We start from the raw sequence: 21,176 nt of genomic DNA, 5'->3' as shown, positions 1-21,176 counted from the left end.
TTTTTTTTAGAGATGGCTCGTTTTGCAAGGGCTTCAGGTAAAGAGGTGAAACGTGGCTGGACTGGAGAGGTTCATGGTCTGAAGCCTTACCCTTGTTTGGGCCGTCAGACACCTGACTGACCTCAAGACAGGGTCAGTGGAACAGGACAGGTGGGAGGACACAGCTAAACAGGAGATTCTTGGGAACACCACCAATGACAAAGGGCCACCTTCCAGAAGGTCAGATAGGACCAGGAGGAGCAGAGATGTGTGTCAGTACTTGGAAAAGAAGTGGCGACAGACCCCTGGTGTGGGGACAGCCCTGTGCTTTCCCTGAAGACTCGGGATGCTCTGTCCTTCCTTAGTCACTGCGGAGGTCACTCAGAACCTCACTTTCCTCAGCTCAATACCAGTGGGCTAATTAGAATAAAAACAGCCTCTTCGAGAGGTTGTTGTGAGGATTCAGTGAGGCAGCAGTGGTGGAAATGGTTTCCGGTGTCCTACCTCAGAGAAGGCCCTGGACAAACACTTCTTTCAGGCGTTAGGAGATCATCTTCGTGACTGCGCATTTACCCTAAAGCTGTTTGCAAAGCCCATGGCCGTGACCCGCAGCTTGACTCTCATTCCAGACGTCCTATCAAAGCAGTGAGCCTGTTTGCCAATGAATGGGGACTGACGTGAGCTTTCTGATGCTGGTTTCTGATCCCGGAGATGCTGCTAACTGAAGGACATGGCAAAGCCACTCCATTTTCCTGAGCCTTCATTTTCTCACCTGTTTCCTAAACTGCAAAACATCTCTAAGGCACCTTCCAGCTACTTTTTTATCTTTAACCTGTTCAAATTTTCATACATGCTGAATTAACCAATTCTAGAACACTGTGTTGAACCATTCTGAACCATGGATGTGAGCATTTCTCTGCAAGTGCCAGTGAAGATTCAAAGGACAGAAAGAAACAACAGCTCAAACGAGGCCTAAGGACTCACCCCAAAGAATCCTTAACTTGCACACACGTCAGTGTAAATAGGCCAAGGCGCCCTGCCCAAAGGCGGACTGTTGTCAGCACCCACGTTGCAAAGCATTTTACACGCATTGTCTCAACCAACACATGAACCCTATGAGGTGGGAGCCACTACTGTCTCCTTTTGCAGATAAGAAAACTGAAGTAAAGAGAAGGTAAATAACTTGGTTTGGGCAGTGAGGGAGGAAGAAACAATTAAACCCAGGCAGCTGACCCCAGACTAACTACACCCCCAGGATCGAGGAACACTAATGAAATTCATTCATTTTGTTCTGAAGTCCCCAGCCTTTGAGGATAACCGGAGCAGTGCTGGGGTGCCCTGCAGGAGTTGCGGTCACCAGTCTGACCTCTGGAATGGCCCACAGCTCAGGGACAGGGGAGCACGATGCCTGGGGGTGGTCACTCAGCTTCCCTGGGTCTCTGAGTTTCCTAATCAGTTCTGCTTTTTAGAAGCATCACTCTGGACGTAAAATGGAGGACGGGCTGGAAGGGGGCGCGATGGATTCATGAGACCAATCGGGAGGACGCAGCACAAGGCCACTTGGACCAAGAGGGGTCCCGGGCTGAGGTTTCATGGGGGGGAAGAAGGGGCGGGAAGGCCAGGTGCAAGGAACTGGCGACCATCAGACGGCAGGGGGAGCGCAGGCGGGGACAGCTGCGAAGGTGTCTTCTCGTCAGCAGAACGGACAGATGGTCGGTGCAGTCACTTCCTGGGACCGCAGAAATCGGGGCTTGGGGGAGGAAGGCTCAGTTTGGGGGACGCTGTGTTGCGCACACCTTGGGGCATCTGGGAGGTGCGAATCGGGCTGATGAATGGAGATGCGGAGCTCAGGGCGAGGCGGCCTGTGGGTTTTCCTGGCTTGGATTGTTCTTCCCTGTCTTTCACACATGTGGCTACAGTAATATATTTTAAGACAAGTAGGAATTAAGTACATTTAGTTTTTTTAAAAAAAGGAGAAGGTGGTAACAGCACAGTGGGTGTGCTGTACAGTGGAGGGTCGGGAGTTCCCTCGAGTGCTGACTTGAAAACAAACTCTGGAAATCTTGGTTTTCACACATAAACTAAGGGGATGGAACCAGAACTCTAGATCTCTTTATGCTCAGAAGCACAGAGATTCTACTTTCACTTGAAACTGTGTTCTCACTATTTATGCCACTTGTCATCATCTGTAGAGATAAATAACATGACCCCCAGGCCACAAGCACCTAGACAGCAGCTGGAGAACCATGGGGCCACTGGGGCCATCATTTTCAGGGTGAGAACCTTGGGCTATGGGGTCAGTGACCCCAGGAGAACAAGTGGTTGACCACAGCCAGGAGAAGAAGAAAGAGCAGATATGAATAGATGCTTTTAAGAAACATACTGTGGGACATAATACCCATTCTCCTTAAAGTTTTCCAAAAAATAGAAGAGGAGAGAATACTTTCAAACTCATTCTATGAAGCCAACATCACCCTAATACAAAAACCAGGCAAAGACCCTAACAAAAAGAAAATTACAGACCAATATCTCTGATGAACATAGATGCAAAAATACTTAACAAAGTATTAGCAAACCAAATTCAAAAATACATCAAGAGGATCATATACCATGATCAAGTGGGATTCATCTCAGGGATGCAAGGATGGTACAACATTCGAAAATCCATCAACATCATCCACTGTATCAATAAAAAGAAGGACAAAAACCACATGATCATCTCCACAAATGCTGAAAAAGCATTTGACAAAATTCAACATCCATTCATGATAAAAACTGTCAATAAAATGGACATAGAGGGCAAGTACCTCAACATAATAAAGGCCATATATGAGAAACCCACAGCCAACATCCTACTTAACAGCAAGAAGCTGAAAGCTTCTTACCTAAGATCGGGAACAAGACAGGGATGCCCACTCTCTCCACTTTTATTCAACATAGTCCTGGAGGTCCTACCCACAGCATTCAGACAACACAAAGAAATACAAGGCATCCAGATTGGTAAAGAAGTCAAACTGTTACTGTTTGCAGATGACATGATACTGTACATAAAATATCCTAAAATGTCCACCCCAAAACTACTAGAAGTAATATCTGAATTCATCAGAGTTCCAGGATACAAAATTAATACAAAGAAATCTGTGGCTTTCCTATACACTAACAATGAGCTAGCAGAAAGAGAAATCAGGAAAACAATTCCATTCACAATTGCATCAAAAAGAATAAAATACCTAGGAATAAACCTAACCAAGGAAGTGAAAGACTTATACCCTGAAAACTACAAGACACTCTTAAGAGAAATTAAAGGGGACACTAACAAATGGAAACTCATCCCATGCTCTTGGCTAGGAAGAATTAATATTGTCAAAACGGCCATCCTGCCCAAAGCAATATACTGATTTGATGCAATCCTTATCAAAATACCAACAGCATTCTTCAACGAACTGGAACAAATAGTTCTAAAATTCATATGGAATCACAAAAGACCCCGAATAGCCAAAGCAATCCTGAGAAGGAAGAATAAAGCAGGGGGCATCTCGCTTCCCAACTTCAAGCTCTACTACAAAGCCACAGTAATCAAGACAATTTGGTACTGGCACAAGAACAGAGCCACAGACCAGTGGAACAGATTAGAGAGTCCAGATATTAATCCAAACATATACGGTCAGTTAAAAAGTGATAAAGGAGGCATGGACATACAATGGGGAAATGACAGCCTCTTCAACAGCTGGTGTTGGCAAAACTGGACAGCTACATGTAAGAGAATGAAACTGGATCATTGTCTAACCCCAAACACAAAAGTAAATACAAAACCTGAATGTAACTCATGAAACCATAAGACTCTTAGAAAAAAACATAGGCAAAAATCTCTTGGACATAAACATGAACAAATTCTTCATGAACACATCTCCCTGGACAGGGGAAACAAAAGCAAAAATGAACAAGTAGGACTATATCAAGCTGAAAAGTTTCTGTTCAGCAAAGGACACCATCAATAAAACATTCATAAATAACATATCTGATAAAGGGTTGACATCCAAAATATATAAAGAGCTCACACACCTCAACAAACAAAAAAACAATCCAATTAAAAAATGGGCAGAGGAGCTGAACAGACACTTCTCCAAAGAAGAAATTCAGATGGCCAACAGACACATGAAAAGATGCTCCACATTGCTTGTCATCAGAGAAATGCAAATTAAAACCACAATGAGATATCACCTCACACCAGTTAGGATGGCCAGCATCCAAAACACAAAGAGCAACAAATGTTGGCGAGGATGTGGAGAAAGGGGAACCCTCCTGCACTGCTGGTGGGAATGTAAATTAGCTCAACCATTGTGGAAAGCAGTATGGAGGTTCCTCAAAAAACTAAAAATAGAAATACCATTTGACCCAGGAATTCCACTCCTAAGAGTTCACCCTAAGAATGCAGGAGCCCAGTTTGAAAAAGACATATGCACCCCTATGTTTATCACAGCACTATTTACAATAGTCAAGAAATGGAAGTAACCTAAGAGTCCATCTGTAGATGAATGGATAAAGAAGATGTGGTACATATACACAACGGAATATTATTCAGCCATAAGAAGAAAACAAATCCTACCATTTGCAACAACATGGATGGAGCTAGAGGGTATTATGCTCAGTGAAATAAGCCAAGTGGAGAAAGACAAGTACCAAATGATTTCACTCATCTGTGGAGTATAAGAACAAAGAAAAAAACTGAAGGAACAAAACAGCAGCAGAATCACAGAACCCAAGAATGGACTAACAGTTGCCAAAGGGAACAGGACTGGGGGGAATGGGGGGAAAGGGAGGGAAAAAAGGGGCATTATGATTAGCACACATAATGCAGGGGGGTACAGGGAGGGCTGTACAACACAGAGAAGACAAGTAGTGATTCTATAGGCTCTTACTACATTGATGGACAGTGACTGTAATGGAGTATGTGGGGGGGACTTGATGATGGGGTGTGTCTGGTAACCATAATGTTGCTCATGTAATTGTAGATTAATGATACCATAAGAAAAAAAGTTTTAAAAAAAGAAACATACTGTTTGGAAGGTAAGTAAAGGTTCCTAAGGAGGAGCTAAAGGGGAGCTGGAGGTTTAGGATAATCAATTAGACCTGTGGACAAAAGGGCCGTCTACAAAAAGTAGCTGGGCTGCAAAAAGACATTGGGCTTTTCACCCAGATGACTGATGGAACTCATCTTAGACGTCTTTGTGACTGGACAGCAAGGGAACAATTTTCAGTAATTAAATGAAAGGCAGGTGTTACCGTTTGTAAAGTCAAAATGTTCTGCGGTTTCTATTTGTGGTCATATTAGAATGGTTTGTTCCCAGTCATTGCTTTCTACTCCTGATTTTCACTGCACTTACCAATTTCTAACTAAGTATTTATGTCTATTTATTATAATATTTCTCTTTTGCTTTACTGCTTCTTTTTTAACCCACCTGAGCAAAAGCTTTGTGCAGGAAGGCTCTTTGTTTTCTTCACTGAGGTACCCCAGATTCTGACCACAGCTACTGACGCAGAGTAGATGCCAGCCTGGTGTGGTTTCTATGGTCCGAAGGGAGCATCTGTATGTAGTTCTTTATAGATGGATGACAATGGGACTAAAAATTATTTCGAGGATCCCATGTAGATTTCCTGACAACTTCATTCCCTCAGCACCAAAAGTTAGATACAGTTGAGGAAAAGAAGCAGATTTCTACAATCATCATAACAGATGGAGGAAGGTGTCAGGGGGGTGTAGATGAGACAAGGTTGGCCTCGGGAGAGGCTGCAGGGCAGGCATGTGGAATGGTTTACAGAATTTCACTACTTCTCAGTGTATGAGGCTTTCCATTACAGAACAGGTGGTGTGGGGTCAAGCAGCACCAATGTGTAGCATTTCTAGGTCTCCAGGCCACTGTTTTCGGTAAAAATGCACCCATTTTCCTGTTTCCTGATCCATTTGAGACCACGGTGTTGGTTGTGCTTTAGAAACCCTTCACTATTTAGTCTAGATTCTCCTTTCCCCTCTAATCCCCCATGCAGCTCATTTCAGTTTCATTCAACAGTCTACTCTGTGCATCTGCTCTGTGCCGGGAGCTGTGGTCAGAATCTGGGGTACATCAGTGAAGAAAACAAAGATCCTTCCCGCACAAAGCTTTTACTCAGGTGGGTTAACAAAGAAACAGTAAAGCAAAAGAGATATATTATAATAAATAGACATAAATACTTAGTTAGAAATTGGTAAGTGCAGTGGAAATGCTTTAACAAGGCAGGGGAATGTGGGGTGGGGCAAGCTGCAATTTCGCAGAACAGTCGGCCTCATTAAGAAGGTGCTATCTGACCAAAGACTTCAAGAAGGCTGGGCCATGAGAATATCTGAGGAAAGGGCCTTCCTGGCAGAGGGAACAGCCAGTGCAAAGGCCCTGAGGTGGGTGGGGCATGCCTGCAATGTTTCAGAAGAGACAAGAAGGCCAGTGGAGCTGGCGGAGTACTCTGTTCAGGGAGGCCAGAGCAGGCGGGGGAGGGGAGGGTGAAGGGCTGAGGTTACAGAATAACAGCGCAGGTAATAACATTAAGGATGTGGCTTTTACCGAGAAATGGCGGTCCACTAGAGGGTTTAGAACAGAAAAGTGAGATGCTTCGATCTATATTCTCAAAGAGCATTCTGGACGCTGTTTCGGGAGCAGGTTAAAGGAATACAGTGATAGGAGCCGAGAGACCAGGTAGAAGCTGTGGCACGAACACAGGGGGGAGTGGGGGGAGGTGGCAGCGGTGGCTGTGAGGGGCGTGGGTGGCTAATGGATCTAATTTGAAGTTAGAGCACGTGGTGTTTCCTGGTGCACAGGAGTCAAGATGGCTGCAGGGTGTCTGGCTCAGCCACCAGGATAAGCGGCCATGAGCTGAAGACGGGACCGAAGGAGTCCTGAGGTCCTTTCAAGTTCTATAGTCATGAAATTATTTTCCCTAGAGAAAAAAAAATTCTTCATTGTATAAAGAAATAGAGTAGGGGGAAATGTGTTTTGCCAAAAACACTCTAAGATCACACAGAGGCTGTAGGTGGAGCCCACCTGTGCTTAGGGACCCCTGTAGCTCAGACCATAGGGCTGACAGTAAGACCGCATCCTGCATCAGCCACACCTCAGCCCGTCCCCAGCCCGGGAGCCACCTGGACACGCACACTAGACAAGGTGGACATCTAAGCACAGACCCAGACCTACTGCCACACAAACTCCCCTCTCAAAGCCCTCCGTTACTTTCAGAATCAGGGGCAGCGCATCCTATGGGACCAAGGGTTATAGCTCTCGCAAAATCTGGGCTTCAGAAAACAAGCTCAGTCCCTGACTTTCCCACCTGAGAAGGAGGCTGCTCTGAACACGATCCAGCACGTTCACAGTAGCCAGGATAAGGAAACACATCTGCAAAGAAGCAGCTCCATCCAGACATGAAAGGCGCTGTGCACACAAGGATGCCAGACCTTATTTTGCAATTCAGCATTGCCATGACTATTCTGCAGCAAACATCTCTTCCTGAGTTCAGGTATAAGCTTAGTCCAACATTACAAGTTACCCAGCCACATGAGGGGCCTTTGTGTGGAGTGCTGGTAAAGTCAAGTCCAGTAAAAAAAAAAATGAGAAGCAATCCTTCCTACGATCAGGAGCCGGATGACTTTGCATGTAATACAGCAGCAGCTGGATGTGCAAAGGCCCTCTAGAGAGGTGCCCTGCTTCCACAGGACCCTGCAGACTGGCTCATACAAACCTTGAAGGGAGCAGAAAGCTGAACATAAAACTCCACACCACAGAACTGTCATTGCTTGGCCATCTGAGAAATTCAAAGCAGATGAGTTTGGACACGGGGAGACGGCTCCTCCTTGACCAGAGCTCACTTCGGCATTCAGTGTCCTGCAGGTCCTTGGCCACCTAAGAAAAATCCAACTAAACTCCTAGATCTCCCAGAATCCTTCACAGACCCAGCCTGGTGCCCAATCACTCTCTAGTTTGAACTTGGAGACCTGAAGTGCAGACCCCAGGGCCCTGGGAGCAGACAAACAGAAGCGTCGCGGGTGACTCAGAGGAGAGGCCGTGCTCTCGGGGAGGCCAGCAGTGTGGCTAAGAGGTCGAGACAACAAGCCAGGCTTTGCAGTGGTTTGTAAGCCAAATCTACAAAAACTGACTTCTCTCCAGAGCTCGTTTCTTAGTGGATATCATCTGGGATGCTCTCGGCAGTGAGATGAGTGCCAGGCTGCCAGCAGAGATTCCGTGTGCCGCCAGATCCATCACAGTGAATGAAGGGAGCTGGGGGTGCGTGGGCCCACCCCAGTGCCAGCACTAAAAGGCACAGGAACTGGGAGCTGAGCAGGAGGGCACTCTAGGAAGGGACTGAAGGATGCCAGGAGCCTCGAGCCTTCCTCACTACTGTCTCTTCCAAGGCAGGCAGCACGGAGCAGCTGCAGGCTGGATTCTCGTAGTGCTTGATTTTCACCCCTGCCCTAACATTTGTTGGCCAGGAGCCTTGGGACAAGTTCCTGTACCTCGAGATAAGCTGCTATCACCTTGGGTAAGATGGGGGTGATAATACCCACCACACCTGTGGATGCTGAAATGAGAAAATGTAGGCACACGTCACAGTGCCACAGCGGAGGTCCTCAAGAGGTGGCGTCTACATTGCTTGGGCACGGAGTGGGAATAATCTGGCAGTTCGTTGGAGCTTGCCTTCTCATTCAGACAACCTCACGGTCCTCCTTTCTCTCTCCCTCCCTGCCCCAGATGAGTCCCGGAATGCCACCCAGAGAGCTTTCCAACCAGTCACCGCGGGTCGTCAGAAATGTATCCAGACACGCTGCCAGGCACCCCTCAGAAAGGTGGACACTTTTCTCCCAGGGAATTTTCCAGAGCCTGCCAATAGCTCAGCAAATTGTGAGGACTGATAAAATGACAGGACACGATCTTCTTAAAACGGCACGTGGAAAAGCGTAAACCATTTGGGAAAAAGGTCTGCTTAGAGTGCAGCTCCTCCAGGGTGACTTTCAGCTTCGCAAGGCAGAGCCCCACAAAGACATCTTCTAGTTTAATGAATGGGATGCTTTCAGAAACGTTATACACCTGACTTGCAACATCACTGGAAAAAACATAGCCGGTGCCAGAGCAAAAGGGCGGATACCTGTCCCACGGATATTCATATTTACTGACAAACCACTTATTGTACTTTTGCCTAATAGGAAATTCATTCAATTTTAAGAAGCCAGTGAAAAATCTAGTGGTTCTGTTTTTCTTCACAAGTAGCTCTGTCAGATAGTAAATGTTGACAAACATGTCAGAGTCTGTTTTCATCACAAAAGCCGCCTGGGGACAGTAGCGGTGGACCCACTCCATGCCCATCATGGTCTTCAGAGTCAGGTTGAAGTAAGTGTCCACAAAGTCCTTCTGGATGAGGTCGCGGTGTTGGTGGCTTTCCTGGGCCACCGCTCTCGACAAGTCCTTATTGAAGGTGGTTCCCAGGAGGAAGAATGTTCTTATGTGTCTTCCCCACATGTTCTTTTCTCTTCCCCACGTGCTCCGGATGGCCATGCGAGCAAACGTCTGCTCATGGGTTGAAGTCACCAGCAGGACGAGGAAGGGGGGATCCCGTCTGCAGTCTATGTCCGGAAGCTGAAGGAAGTTCTCGCTTGGTTTCTTGAAAGCAAATGGCTCTTTATAAGGACTCATAGTATACACGCTGAAGTACAGACAAAGGGCTCCCAGGACCACCAGGGAAACGTACAGCAATTGCCTCTTCACGCGAGCCATCTGAAAGGAACAAAATCAGATGGTTAGACCTCAACAGCAGGAGGTCATGTGTAACTTTCAGCCAGGAGACTGACAGGCTGAGATGGGGCTGAGACCCATGTTTCGTGACTCGTGTGCCAAAAACTGTGGAATCTCAGCACGCAGAAGGGGAGTGCTATGGTTCCACAGGGAGGCACAGGCAACAGGCAGTGTCGTTCACTCTGTGGCATAAGATCAGGAGCACAGAGACCCGGCGCTGGTCCTGACTCTAAGGCTAGCCAGCCCTTTCTTCACAGCTGGGAGATTCTGATTCGTATCTAGAAGGTTATGGGACCAGATGTCTCCCTAGATCCTTCTCGTTTAGCCCTTCCTGATGCTATAATGAGGTCCAGCTAGAGAAACCACAAGACAGGAAACCACATGTTCTAGATCTAAATGTGTGGACCATTTGCATTCTTCTCTGATTGAATAAAGGACCATTTTATCATGCCCAGGAAGAAGCAAAGCCAGTTGTCTAATTTGCACAATTATAATACATCAATCTCCCCCCTTATCCAGAGATTACAATCCAAGACCACCAGTGGATGTCCGAAACCGTGGATAGTCCCAATCCCTATATATACTATGTTTTTGCCTATATATGTACATACCTATGATAAAGTTTAATTTGTAAGTTAGGCACAGTAACAACAATAATCAATAGTAAAATAGAACAATTTTAACAATAGACTGTAATAACAGTTATGGGAATGTGGTATCTTTCTCTCTCAAAATATCTTGTGCTGTACTCGCCCTTCTTATGATAGTGACGTGAGATGACAAAATGCCTACAGGATGAGAAGTGAGGTGCATGACACAGGCACTGTGACATGGTGTCAGGCTACTACTGACCTTCTGACAATATGGCAGAAAGAGGATCATCTGCTTCCTGACCTGTGGGCAGTGGGTAACTGGATCCCCAGATAAGGGTGACAACTGTACCTTGGGATTCTGTCCCTGTGAGTGGTGGTGGTTATTTTTCTTTTTTTAGGTTACTTTTTGAAATCTCCTGTCTGATCTTATCTCTTGTTCACCCACCTCTGTCACTCTCCACAAAGCCAGGATCATCCGTGTTAATGTTATATGTTAAGAAATCAAGTAACTCACTTTTTCCTGGGTAAGATGAACCTTAGGTTTGAAAGCTAAGCCACAGGGTGGCTTCCAAGAGGGAATTTGTTCCAAAGTGCTGTCAGCATGTGTCACTGGGCAGTATCACGTTCTGTGCTTGATTTACCAAAAATGATCCTTCTCTTCCTCGGGAGTCACTAGAAAGAAGAAACCAAAGAATAGTGTCATTCCAAACACGCCTCACTGGCAGCTCAAACGTCTGCCCATGGGTTGAAGTCACCAGCAGGACGAGGAAGTGCCGCAGAGCCACTTTACTGCTCACCTACCTAACCCTGGCAGAGTATGCGAGCCCCACCACCAGCCTCACTTTTCTTGTCTCTAAAACGGGTGGGATTGAGACAAATTCCACTGCATGGTTGACCCACCAACAGTAGGAACAGCACACAAACATCCACGAATCCTTTCTGGCCGAATGGGCTAGGAAAGCGCCCAGAGCTCTGGGCAGAGGCTCGGTGGACTCATAGCTGTTATGTTCTCTGTGTAATGGGGTCTGTGGCCTGTGCTTAAAGAATTTAACACAGGGAAGAAATCCCTCAATTCTCAATTCAATGTCCCTGTCTTCAGTGTGGCAGCCTGGGTGAGAGGACAGAGGGACCAGGGAGAAAAGACACCAACCAAGTGAAAAGAAGAAAGGTTGGTTATTTTGATGGCAAAAAAGGCAGGAATTTCATTCAGTTAAAATTCAGTTCCAAATATATTCACCATGAAAGAAATGGAGCAGTGATGGACCCTTCCAGAACAAGCTGAGTCTCTAGAGGCCAACCTGGTCCATCCCCTGTTCTTCTCAGCTGCCGAGGAGCTCCCATCCAGCTGGGCTTCACCAGCCTCTGAGACTGGCTGCACGAGGCAAACGCAGGGCCAGAGCACGTCCGAGCCACCATCAGATGCTGCGAAGTCTCTGTCCCTCATTCTTTCTTTGTGAGATTATTTATTTGCAGGGCTGAGACAGGTAGTTTGTTTTGGCAGGGGAGAGGTGAGGCAGACCAAACGACATTTTCTCCCACGATACATTTTAAAAAGAAACAAAGACCAAATGCAAGAGAAAGATGCTGTTTCTCTATTTTGCTTCCTTCCTCGGGCAAGTTTGCACTTCCTCAGGTGGCTGCCTGGAGTGAACTGAAGTTCTCAGGCCCCAAAGTGCCTTTTCTCAGGATCCTTAGCTCAGGTCTCTATCCCCAGGGATGGTCACTCAGCTCGCCAGCTGCGTTGGTCTCTGGCTGGAAGCCAAACAGCACCCAGAAGGCAGAACAAGTGGAGGGCTGACTGGCCGAGGCTCCTGAGTTGTTTGTTTTCACCTGCAGTTGGAACACACTTCCTGACTCCAGGGAATGACCAAGAAACAAATGCCCCAGAAATTACACCCCAAGATCCCCACTGACAAGCCATTTGCATCTTTGAGTCCGGATGTATCAAGCTACAAGGACCAGGGATACAACCTTCCCCGGAGATGGATTCGAGGACGGCACTGAGGACCAACAGGGAACAGAGCCCGGAAGAGCATGTTTCTAGAAAGGAATGTGGGTACCCCTGGTTCTAGCCTTCCCAGGCTGGCTGGGATGCAGACGCCCTTGACATAAAGCAGCCCCATGGACAGAGCCAAGGACAGGCACCATCTCTGCTAGAGAAGCCCCACCTTCCAGACGCATCAAGGACCAGGCTGTGGCATGAGGCCAGGCAGTTGTAATGGAACAGCAGTTTCTTTAGCAGATTCTGCATTTCAGGCCTTGCTCTTTAAAGCTATGAGTAATACAGACCCAGATACAGAGCCTCAAAACTGCAGTCACTAAGTACTGCCCATGAATTATAGATCGCGGCAAGCCAGAAGGTGGCAGGCATCCCCTGCTCTCCGCCTCCCGCCCTGCAAAGGCTCCTCTGCAGGTATCAGGCTGCGACTCCAGCCCCAGGCCAGGTCGCCACACCCCTTCCGGCTGGAGTGCCCAGGAGGCCAGGGGAACAGCCCTCCTAATAGCCCAGAGCGCAGTCCACAAATCACACACAGGGCATGTGTGAACTACAGTAAAACAAGTTAGTAAGAGCACAGAACAAGAGCCTTCAGGGAGAAGGCTGTCTGCTGGGAACCTGGAACTGAGCATCCTAACCGCCTCCCAGTCATACAGAGGGTCCCTCCCCAGGCCAGGTGTGCAGGACTCCTCACTTAAGGCTGCAGGGCCTGGAGACAAAGAGATCAGTAGTCCATGTCCCCAGGGGCTGGAAAGCTAAAGGGACATTCTGGAAACTTAAGTTCAAGGGGCTGGTGAGGAGGACCTTCTAGATTCAGAGCAGATGGCAATGGTCAAATCCAACCTTGAGGCCAGACAGAGCACCTGGGGTCAAAGCACACAACCAAGGGTGCGTCCCCAGGGGCCCGTGGCCCAGAGTGAGAGAGAACTGGCAAGGGGCCAAGCCAGTTGTGCAGGCGGCGTGGAGGATGTAGTATTTCAGCTTGTTCTTGAAGGGTGGGTGTGATGTGACAGGTGGGGCCAGAGGAGGGAATTCCAGACCACGGGGACTCAGGTTGTGTGGCAGGCAGTCCAGAGGGCTGGGGTGGCCCTTCAGGACACTTGTTCCAGAGCCATCATCACAGATCTTGGGAGAACCCCCAACCCCACCAGCTGCAGGAGCAGACGGCATCATGGGAATGCAAAAAGAATGACACCAAGGATCTCTGCACCCAGCAACGCAGAGGTCCTCACACCCAGGGGTGCAGGAGGTCCCAGGGAGGTAGGTTCAGAGGTGCCATCCCACAATGACTGCATTTTGACATGTCCCAGGTGATTCTGCTCTGCGCTGGCCCATCTGAGCACAGTGGGATGAACACGCAAAGGGGAAAAGACAGTCTGTTCAACAACTGGTGTTGAGAAAGCTGGACAGCTACATGCAAGAGAATGAAACTGGATAACTGTCCAACTCCATACACAAAAGTCAACTCGAAATGGATCAAAGACCTAATGTAAGACATGAAACCATAAAACTCTTAGAAGAAAACATAGGCAAAATCCCTTGAACATAAACATGAGCACTTTTATCCTGGATACATCTCCTTGGGCAAGGAAAACAAAATCAAAAATGCACAAGTGGGACTACATCAAACCAAAAACTTCTGTACAGCAAAGAACACCATCAGCAGAACCAAAGGCAACCTACAGTGTAGGACAATATACTCGTAAATTATTTATCTGATGAAGAGTGGAGGGTTAACATCCAAAAACTATAAAGAACTCATATGCCTCAACACCCAAAAAACAAATAACCCAATTAAAAAATGGGTGGAGGACCTGAACAGACATTTTTCTAAAGACATAAAGATGACCAAAAGGCATGTGAAGACACTCCACATTGCTAAATATCAGGGAAATGCAAATCAAAACCACAATGAGATATCACCTCACACCAGTCAGAATGGCCACTATCCAAAAGACAAGAAATAACAAGTGTTGGCGAGGATGTGGAGAAATAGGAACCCTCTTACACTGTTGGTGGGAACGTAAATTGGTGCAGCCACTGTGGAAAGCAGTATGGAGGTCCCTCAAAAAACTGAAAATACAAATACCATAAGACCCAGTAATTCCACTTCTAGGAATTTACCCAAAGGAAATGAAATCCCTGATTCGAAAAGATAAGCACCCCTATGTTTATAGCCACATTATTTACAATAGCCAAGATATAGAAGCAACCTAAGTGTCCATCGATAGAACAAATGGATAAAGAAGTAGTATATACACATGATGGAGTATTATTAAGCCATAAAAATGAAAAAAATCCTTCCATTTGCAACAACATGGATGGATCTAGAGGGTATTATGCTCAGTGAAATAAGCCAGGGAAAGAAAGACAAATACCATATGATTTCACTTATTTATGGAATCTAAAAACAAAACAAAACAAAATGAACAAAACAGCAGTAGACTCATAGACACTGAGAAGTGACTGGCGGCTACCATGGGAGAAGGTTGGAATGGTTGGGTGAAGAGGGTAAGGGGGATAAAAGGGCACAAAAAGTCTCAATCATAATACAAGTTGGTCATGGGGATGGTAGTACAGCATGGAGAACAGAGCCAATGACTCTGTAACATCTTCCTATGTTGACAGATAGTAACTGCCCTAGAGGGGGTGAGGTTTAATAATATGAGCAACTGTTGAACCCCCATGCTGTATACCTGAAGCCAATATAAGATTATATATCAACTTTAATGCAATAAAAAAAGAAAATACCAGTCGGCATCACTTGTAGAGGTGACAAGTTGTGGGCACCACATCATGAACAGGTGAGATCACGTACCCCAGAGCGGTGCACCACCCTAATTTTTAAGTGGACTAGTAAAGACTGAAAATATCACTTTCCCTGGAGGGACAGGAAGAAGAGCAAGAAGACAACGATGAGACTGAGGGGAAGAGGATTCCTGGGGCCAGAGATGAGCAGTGTTGACCCCACACCACCACCACCTGGCCCAGGTCTGGAAGCTAGGCCTGGGACGTCTTGAGGAAAGACATTTATGAGTGGCTGATGACCCCTCACCTCCATTGTTTTCTTTTTCTGAAAGAAGACTGCTCCTCCCCAAATCATATTAGCTTCAAACAAAATGAAATCTGACCTCATTCCTGGGCTCCAGTAGAGGGGAGAGTGTCCCCAAGAGTGGGCGGGAGCTGAGCAGCCCCAGGTCCCCAAGTAACTGAGGAGCAGCGGTGTGAAGGGAGGTCCCCACCACCGCCCCAGGCCCACGCTGGACCAGCTGCCCTCAGCACCTCCCTGGTGCCCAGCAGCCTGGGAGGCGAGAGCAGCTCTTGCTCTGTGATGACCAACCATGTGTTCAGCCTGGCTGGGCCACGGGTGCCCAGACACATGGTCAAACATTACTCTGGATGCGTCCGCAAGGTGTTTAGGGATGAGATAGAAATCAGAATCGGTAGACTGATGAAGCAGATTGCTCTCCCTAGTGTGGGTGGGCCTCATCCAATAAATCAGCTGAAGGCCCGAATAAAGAGCTGACTCTCCCCCTAAATAAGGGGAGCTCCTCCTACCTGACTACATGTACTGCAGCACTGAGCTGTTTTCCTGCTTTCAGACTCAAACTGAAACATCAGCTCTACCTAGGTCTAAGCCTACCAGCTTTTGGACTAGAACTTACACAAATTTGAGTTCCACATGAGGAGAAAGAAGTACCTGACCCCTGCCTCACACCATACACAAAAATCAAATCCAGACAGACGGCATATCTGAGGTGAAAGGTACATCAATAAAGCTTCTGAAAGAAGAGTTTTCTAATCTTCAAGTACGCCTTATTTTTAAAGAGGAAACAGAAACACATCATAAAAGAAAAACATGATAAATGAAACTTCAACAGATACCCTCAGGAGAGTTCAAAGGCAAGCCACAGACTGGGAGAATAAATATACTTGCTGTACATGATCTGACAAAGGACAACCATACAGAATACATCAAGAACTTCTATGAGTCAACAAGAAAGGACAAAAAAAAAAGGGCAATTTTTAAAAAATGAATTGTGAACAGATGTTTTACAAAGGGTATCCAAATGGACAAAACTCCAGTAAAGGACATGATTAGCCATTAGAGAAATGCAAATAAAATCACAATAAAATACCCCCAGAATGACTACAATGTAAAGTAACCCAAACACTTTGGAAAGCTGTATTTGCTTTGGCAATATCTACAACAGCCTAAGATACACCCAGAAAACCCCTCCTGGGCACATACCCAACAGAAATGATTACTTATGTCCACCAAGCAACACGGCCAAGAATGTTCACAGCACCCTGCTCATAATAACCAAAAACGGGGATATCAGTCTTGGGCCAATCAGGAAAGAGAAAACACACAGTAACTTGAACAAGGAAAGTTTAACATAAAGAGTTGTTCATGTAACAAGGGGCTAGTGGTGAGACATTAGCAGTAAGAGGCAACAAGAGCCCTAAACATATGAATAGCAGATACAAGGAGCAGCTATTGCCCCCAGTGCTGAGGAGGAAAGCCGAGACCCGGACCTCCTTCACAAGGCCACGGCCCGCTGAGAGCAGAGAAGCCCCTGTGGGCCCGGAGCCATCTTCACAGAGTCCGAGAGAGTGAATCTGGAGCCCAGATTATTTGTCAACTTATTTGGCAATAAGTTGACAAATGGCACAAACATGACCAAGAAATTTCCTTCATCAGCAGAATGGATCAATGAAATGCTACCCACCCTTTAAGAAATACAAACTTTTTATATGCCAACTATGTATTACCCTGACAGACATCATATTGAGTGAAAAGGCAGATGCACAAGAGAATATACTGATGATTCCATTTATATGAAGGTCAAAACCAGGCAAAACATATCAGCGATGATGGACAGCAGAAGAGTCGTTACCTTTGTGGAGACAAATGTAAAAATTCATTGAGCCACACAGCTAAGATTGGTGCTCTTAGCTGTCTATAAGTTATTCCATGTTAATATTTTTCAGTAATTTTAATTAAAAATGTATCTCTGAAAAGGTAATATCTTCTGTAGAGTAGTTCAGATTTATTGGACCATAATCTGATTTTTTTTTTCACCATGCATTTCATGGGCCAGTATACCACAGAACAGACCCCTGTTTTGTGTCCAGGTCTTAATTTACAAAGGTGACTGAGTGATGACACATACAGGTCAGTGCCACTGAAAGAAAAGTTTAATGTTACTTACAGTTTTCTTAGAACAAGAGGCCTGGCTGGCCACGCGGGGCCACAGGAAGGACACAGATTTGGTCAGGAAGCAGAAGCAGCAGGAAGAGACAAGTCCAGGCTGTGTGGGAAGGGGAGGCAAGGCGGATACACGTTTTAGGACCAGCCAGCTGGAATTGTGACCGGTTCTGGACTATAGGGGTGCCCTCTAGTTGTCTGGGGCCTGGGTCTGCGATGACTAAGACTAAGGGATATGTCTCCTGGGGCGCACGGCCCAGGGAGAGGTGTGGCCCTGGTTCGGTTTGCATATTGAAAACATGGTCCTGGCTGGGCCCTCTGTCATCTCTAAGAACTGGCTGGCCTCTTCCCAGACAGAAAGGGGTTTTAAGATGCCAAACATCATATATACAGAAAATTAAAAATAGGCTTAGCGCAACCCCAGGCAATAAAGTCTGGAGTTTGCTTTCTGAAAATTCTAAATCAGGGACAGCTGCTTTAACACATCAGCTGGGCAGGTACGGCCAGCAGGCCCCTTGATCCAAGCCTGAGGTCTCTGCAATGATTCCACAGTATTTCATTAATTGTCAACTCAGCACCTACTCCATTTTCCATTTAAGCCAGCTTAAGATACTGCAGAGCAGATTTTTTAAATCCCCTTTTCTTAACTTCAGGCAGCCTGCTGGGATGGAAAGATGGAGGAATCTGGCTCAGTCCCAGCAGTGGGACAGTTTGGCACAAGGTGACCAAAACCTGCTCCGGACCTGTGACCTTGTCTCCCACTGGGGACCCTGATGCCTGCCTCACAGGCGGCTAGAAAGTGCTGTTCACATGGCGGTAACTCTTTGCCGTGACTCTAATCAAAGTGCTCCTCAGCAGTGCTGACTCTGTAACCTCAACTCAGTTCTCCCCTTCAAGCTCGCCTTGCCGGAAGAATCCTGCCCACCAGGCTCCAGTCATAGACAGAGGGGCGCACTGCCCAGGGGGTGGCCGGAGCAGAGGAGAATGGTCTGGAAGTGGCTCTGAGAGCCTCACCCTGGCTGGCTGATCGCACCCCAGGCCTCACTTGCCGAGAGCCCAAGAGCCGGGGGAGAGAGAACACAGCCAGCTGGGCACTGGCCCCTCGGGGGACAGCGACGTCCTCTTGAGCAGCCAGCAAAGGAGCGGAACTGGGTCTCCTAGCATTTGCCCCAAAATGAGTTCTTCCCACTGCCAGCCAAGGAGCCACAAACCGTCCCCAAGCATTTTTATATCACAGATCTTTATAACACAGTTTATTAAAAAAAATATAGGATTATAAAGGAAATCAGTTATGCCAAAATAAATTTATCAAACTATTTTCTAAAGTCTGCGAGTAATATATGCACTCTTCATTATTGCATCTAAGAACGCTTTCTAGCTCTAATAACTACCTTAATTTTGAAGACAGCATGAGCTTTACCCATATTTGGAAATGTCTACGCCTACTATCATGTGATGTGAAACTACCAGAGTTTCTTCTGGAAACAAAGTCACAGGCTCCACTACTGTGTGGCTCAGTGCCTGTTATGGGCTGAACTGTGTCCCCCAAATTCGTAGGTTGGAGTCCTAACTCCCAGGACCTCAGAATGTGACCTTATTTGGAGGGTCTTCACCCAAACAGGGCCTTTACCAAGTTATGAGGTCATTAGAGTGGGCCCCAGTCCAGTGTCTTTATATAAAACTGGAAATGGGGATACAGACACACGCAGGGAGATGCCAGGAAAGGACGGAGGGAGAAGTCAGGCTGCTGCTTCTGCAAGCCAAGGAACCCCAAGGAAGGCCACTGCACACCCAAAGCAGTGAGAGGCCTGGGGCGCATGCCCCCTCCCGGCCGCAGGAGGAGGCGGCCCTGCCCGCACCTGGGTCTCGGGCTCCCAGCCTCCAGGCTGCGAGACAGTACATTTCTGTTGTCTAAGCTGCCAAGTTTGTGGTACCTTGTTCAACCACCCTAGCAAACTAATGCAGTGCCCGTATTCACCATGGAAGGAGGTGCTAAATTTCAGTTAGAGGTTTGTGAAAATCAGAATGACATTTCTTTTCCCATCCCAGGGGTCAGACCCCAGGGTGTTCGTCCTGCTTGGCTGCCCAGGGTCTTCCTCAGCCGACGGTGGACGGGCTCACATGCCTGAACTGAGAGAAGGTCACAGCACAAAACTAACAACGCAGAGCTTCGAGGGCAGGGAGGGTGGCAACGTGGGAATCCCGGAGGGCAGAGAGCCTGCCCTCATCTCCACCCACTCCCAGGAGGTCTCCAGTGTCGTTTTGAGCTGGTCTCCCCACCTGACTGGGCCAACGCTGAGCTAGGGCCTGGGGATCGGGGCTGGGCTTGAGGATAGTGGGGCATTTCTGCACTGCACAGTTTTACCACTTTTTTGATAAAGTATCTTTCTTAGTTGCATGGAAAAAGTTATGATAGTGGCTATTTAAAAATTTTTCTCAAATTAGCAAAATAAACCATCAGCTTTATTTCAATCCTTCTCCTATTTACAAAATGTCTTGCCAGACTGGCTCCTGCGGCAGCTCAACGGAGGGCCAATAGAAGGTGTCCCCTGGCCGTGGCCGAGCCACCCCACTGCTCTGGGGTCTGTAGGGGAAGGGTGTGGAGGGCGCCGGGGGCCCGCCTTTTGTGAGAAGGGGATTCAAACGTTCCCACCCAGCGAGGAATGGTTTTTTTCTCTGCCTTTTACATCATCTCATCAGTTCAACCAAGCACAGTGAACAAAAATCTCATTCCTCATCAGCCTTTCATGCTGCTGGTGGCCATGGGAGGTTGTATTAGTGAAGTGTCCCACTAATACAGATGGGAGTGGCCTGTGCCCATCTGCTGAGGCTGACCACCTGAGACGGGCACACATCCCGTCAGAGGAGCCGTGGCGGAGCCCGTGGCGTCCCAGGCACTGCGCCCTCCTCCCACACCCTCCTGCCACCTCAGGGGACCGCCCCCGACACCTCACTGTGACAGGCAGGGGCCCGGGCGCCAGGGGCTCACAGCCCACAGGACAAGCAGAGCAGCTGCTCTAGCTGCATCACTGACATGGCAGGTGGAGGGCGAGCTGATAAGACCCCCCGCAACTCCAGTCAGGCTCCTCTGAGCCCCTTCTCAGTGAGGCCCCCACTGTCAGACTCCCACGGCGCCTGTGCCTTGACCAGTTTTTAACCAGAGTCCTTGGGGGTTGGATTAGCCAGAACACCCCACCCTCAACATATGATCAAATTCCTCGGCCCCAGGCTCAGGGTCTTGTCAGCCTGGCCTGCTTCGTCACGGGTCCTGTGGGGTCAGGTAGTCAGAATCCCCCTGGCCCCTGAGGTCTCCTCTTAGTAATTCCCCATCCCCTGCCCCCCGCCCCTGCCCCACTGCTTGGCCATAAGTCCCGACATGTCCGCGCCACACTCAGAGGTGAGCCCAGCCCTATGCCGGCCTCTCTTTCCCCAGTTGCAGTCATTCTGAATAGAAGAACCTGGTTTTGCTGCTTTTCCACTGTCCAGCTCTGGCTTTTCTTTGACAAAGCAGAGGAGAGAACAGAGGTCTGCCTGCAGACATGCAGGAGAGCTGCTCTGGGGAGGCTGACAGGCAGAGGCAGGGAATCCAG

At 47.6% G+C, this 21,176-nt stretch overlaps 1 protein-coding gene across 1 annotated transcript in view; it reads right to left on the bottom strand.

The window, feature by feature from the left end:
- Nucleotides 1-6,095: 6,095 nt before the first annotated feature.
- Nucleotides 6,096-21,176, bottom strand: part of B3GALT5 (beta-1,3-galactosyltransferase 5) — a 32,426-nt gene continuing 17,345 nt past the window's right edge. The window contains exons 2-3 of the mRNA XM_036899333.2: nt 10,893-11,050; nt 6,096-9,767 (exon numbers count right to left, since the gene is read on the bottom strand). Coding sequence (XP_036755228.2) covers nt 8,835-9,767 — 933 coding nt within the window. The 5' untranslated portion in view covers nt 10,893-11,050 and the 3' untranslated portion in view covers nt 6,096-8,834. The remainder of the gene's footprint in view (nt 9,768-10,892; nt 11,051-21,176) is intronic.

Source organism: Manis pentadactyla, chromosome 1 (assembly GCF_030020395.1).
Source record: "Manis pentadactyla isolate mManPen7 chromosome 1, mManPen7.hap1, whole genome shotgun sequence".
Classification (NCBI taxonomy): domain Eukaryota; kingdom Metazoa; phylum Chordata; class Mammalia; order Pholidota; family Manidae; genus Manis; species Manis pentadactyla.
Note: the sequence above shows the minus strand (reverse complement) of the source record. Positions and strands in the feature narration are given on the sequence as shown.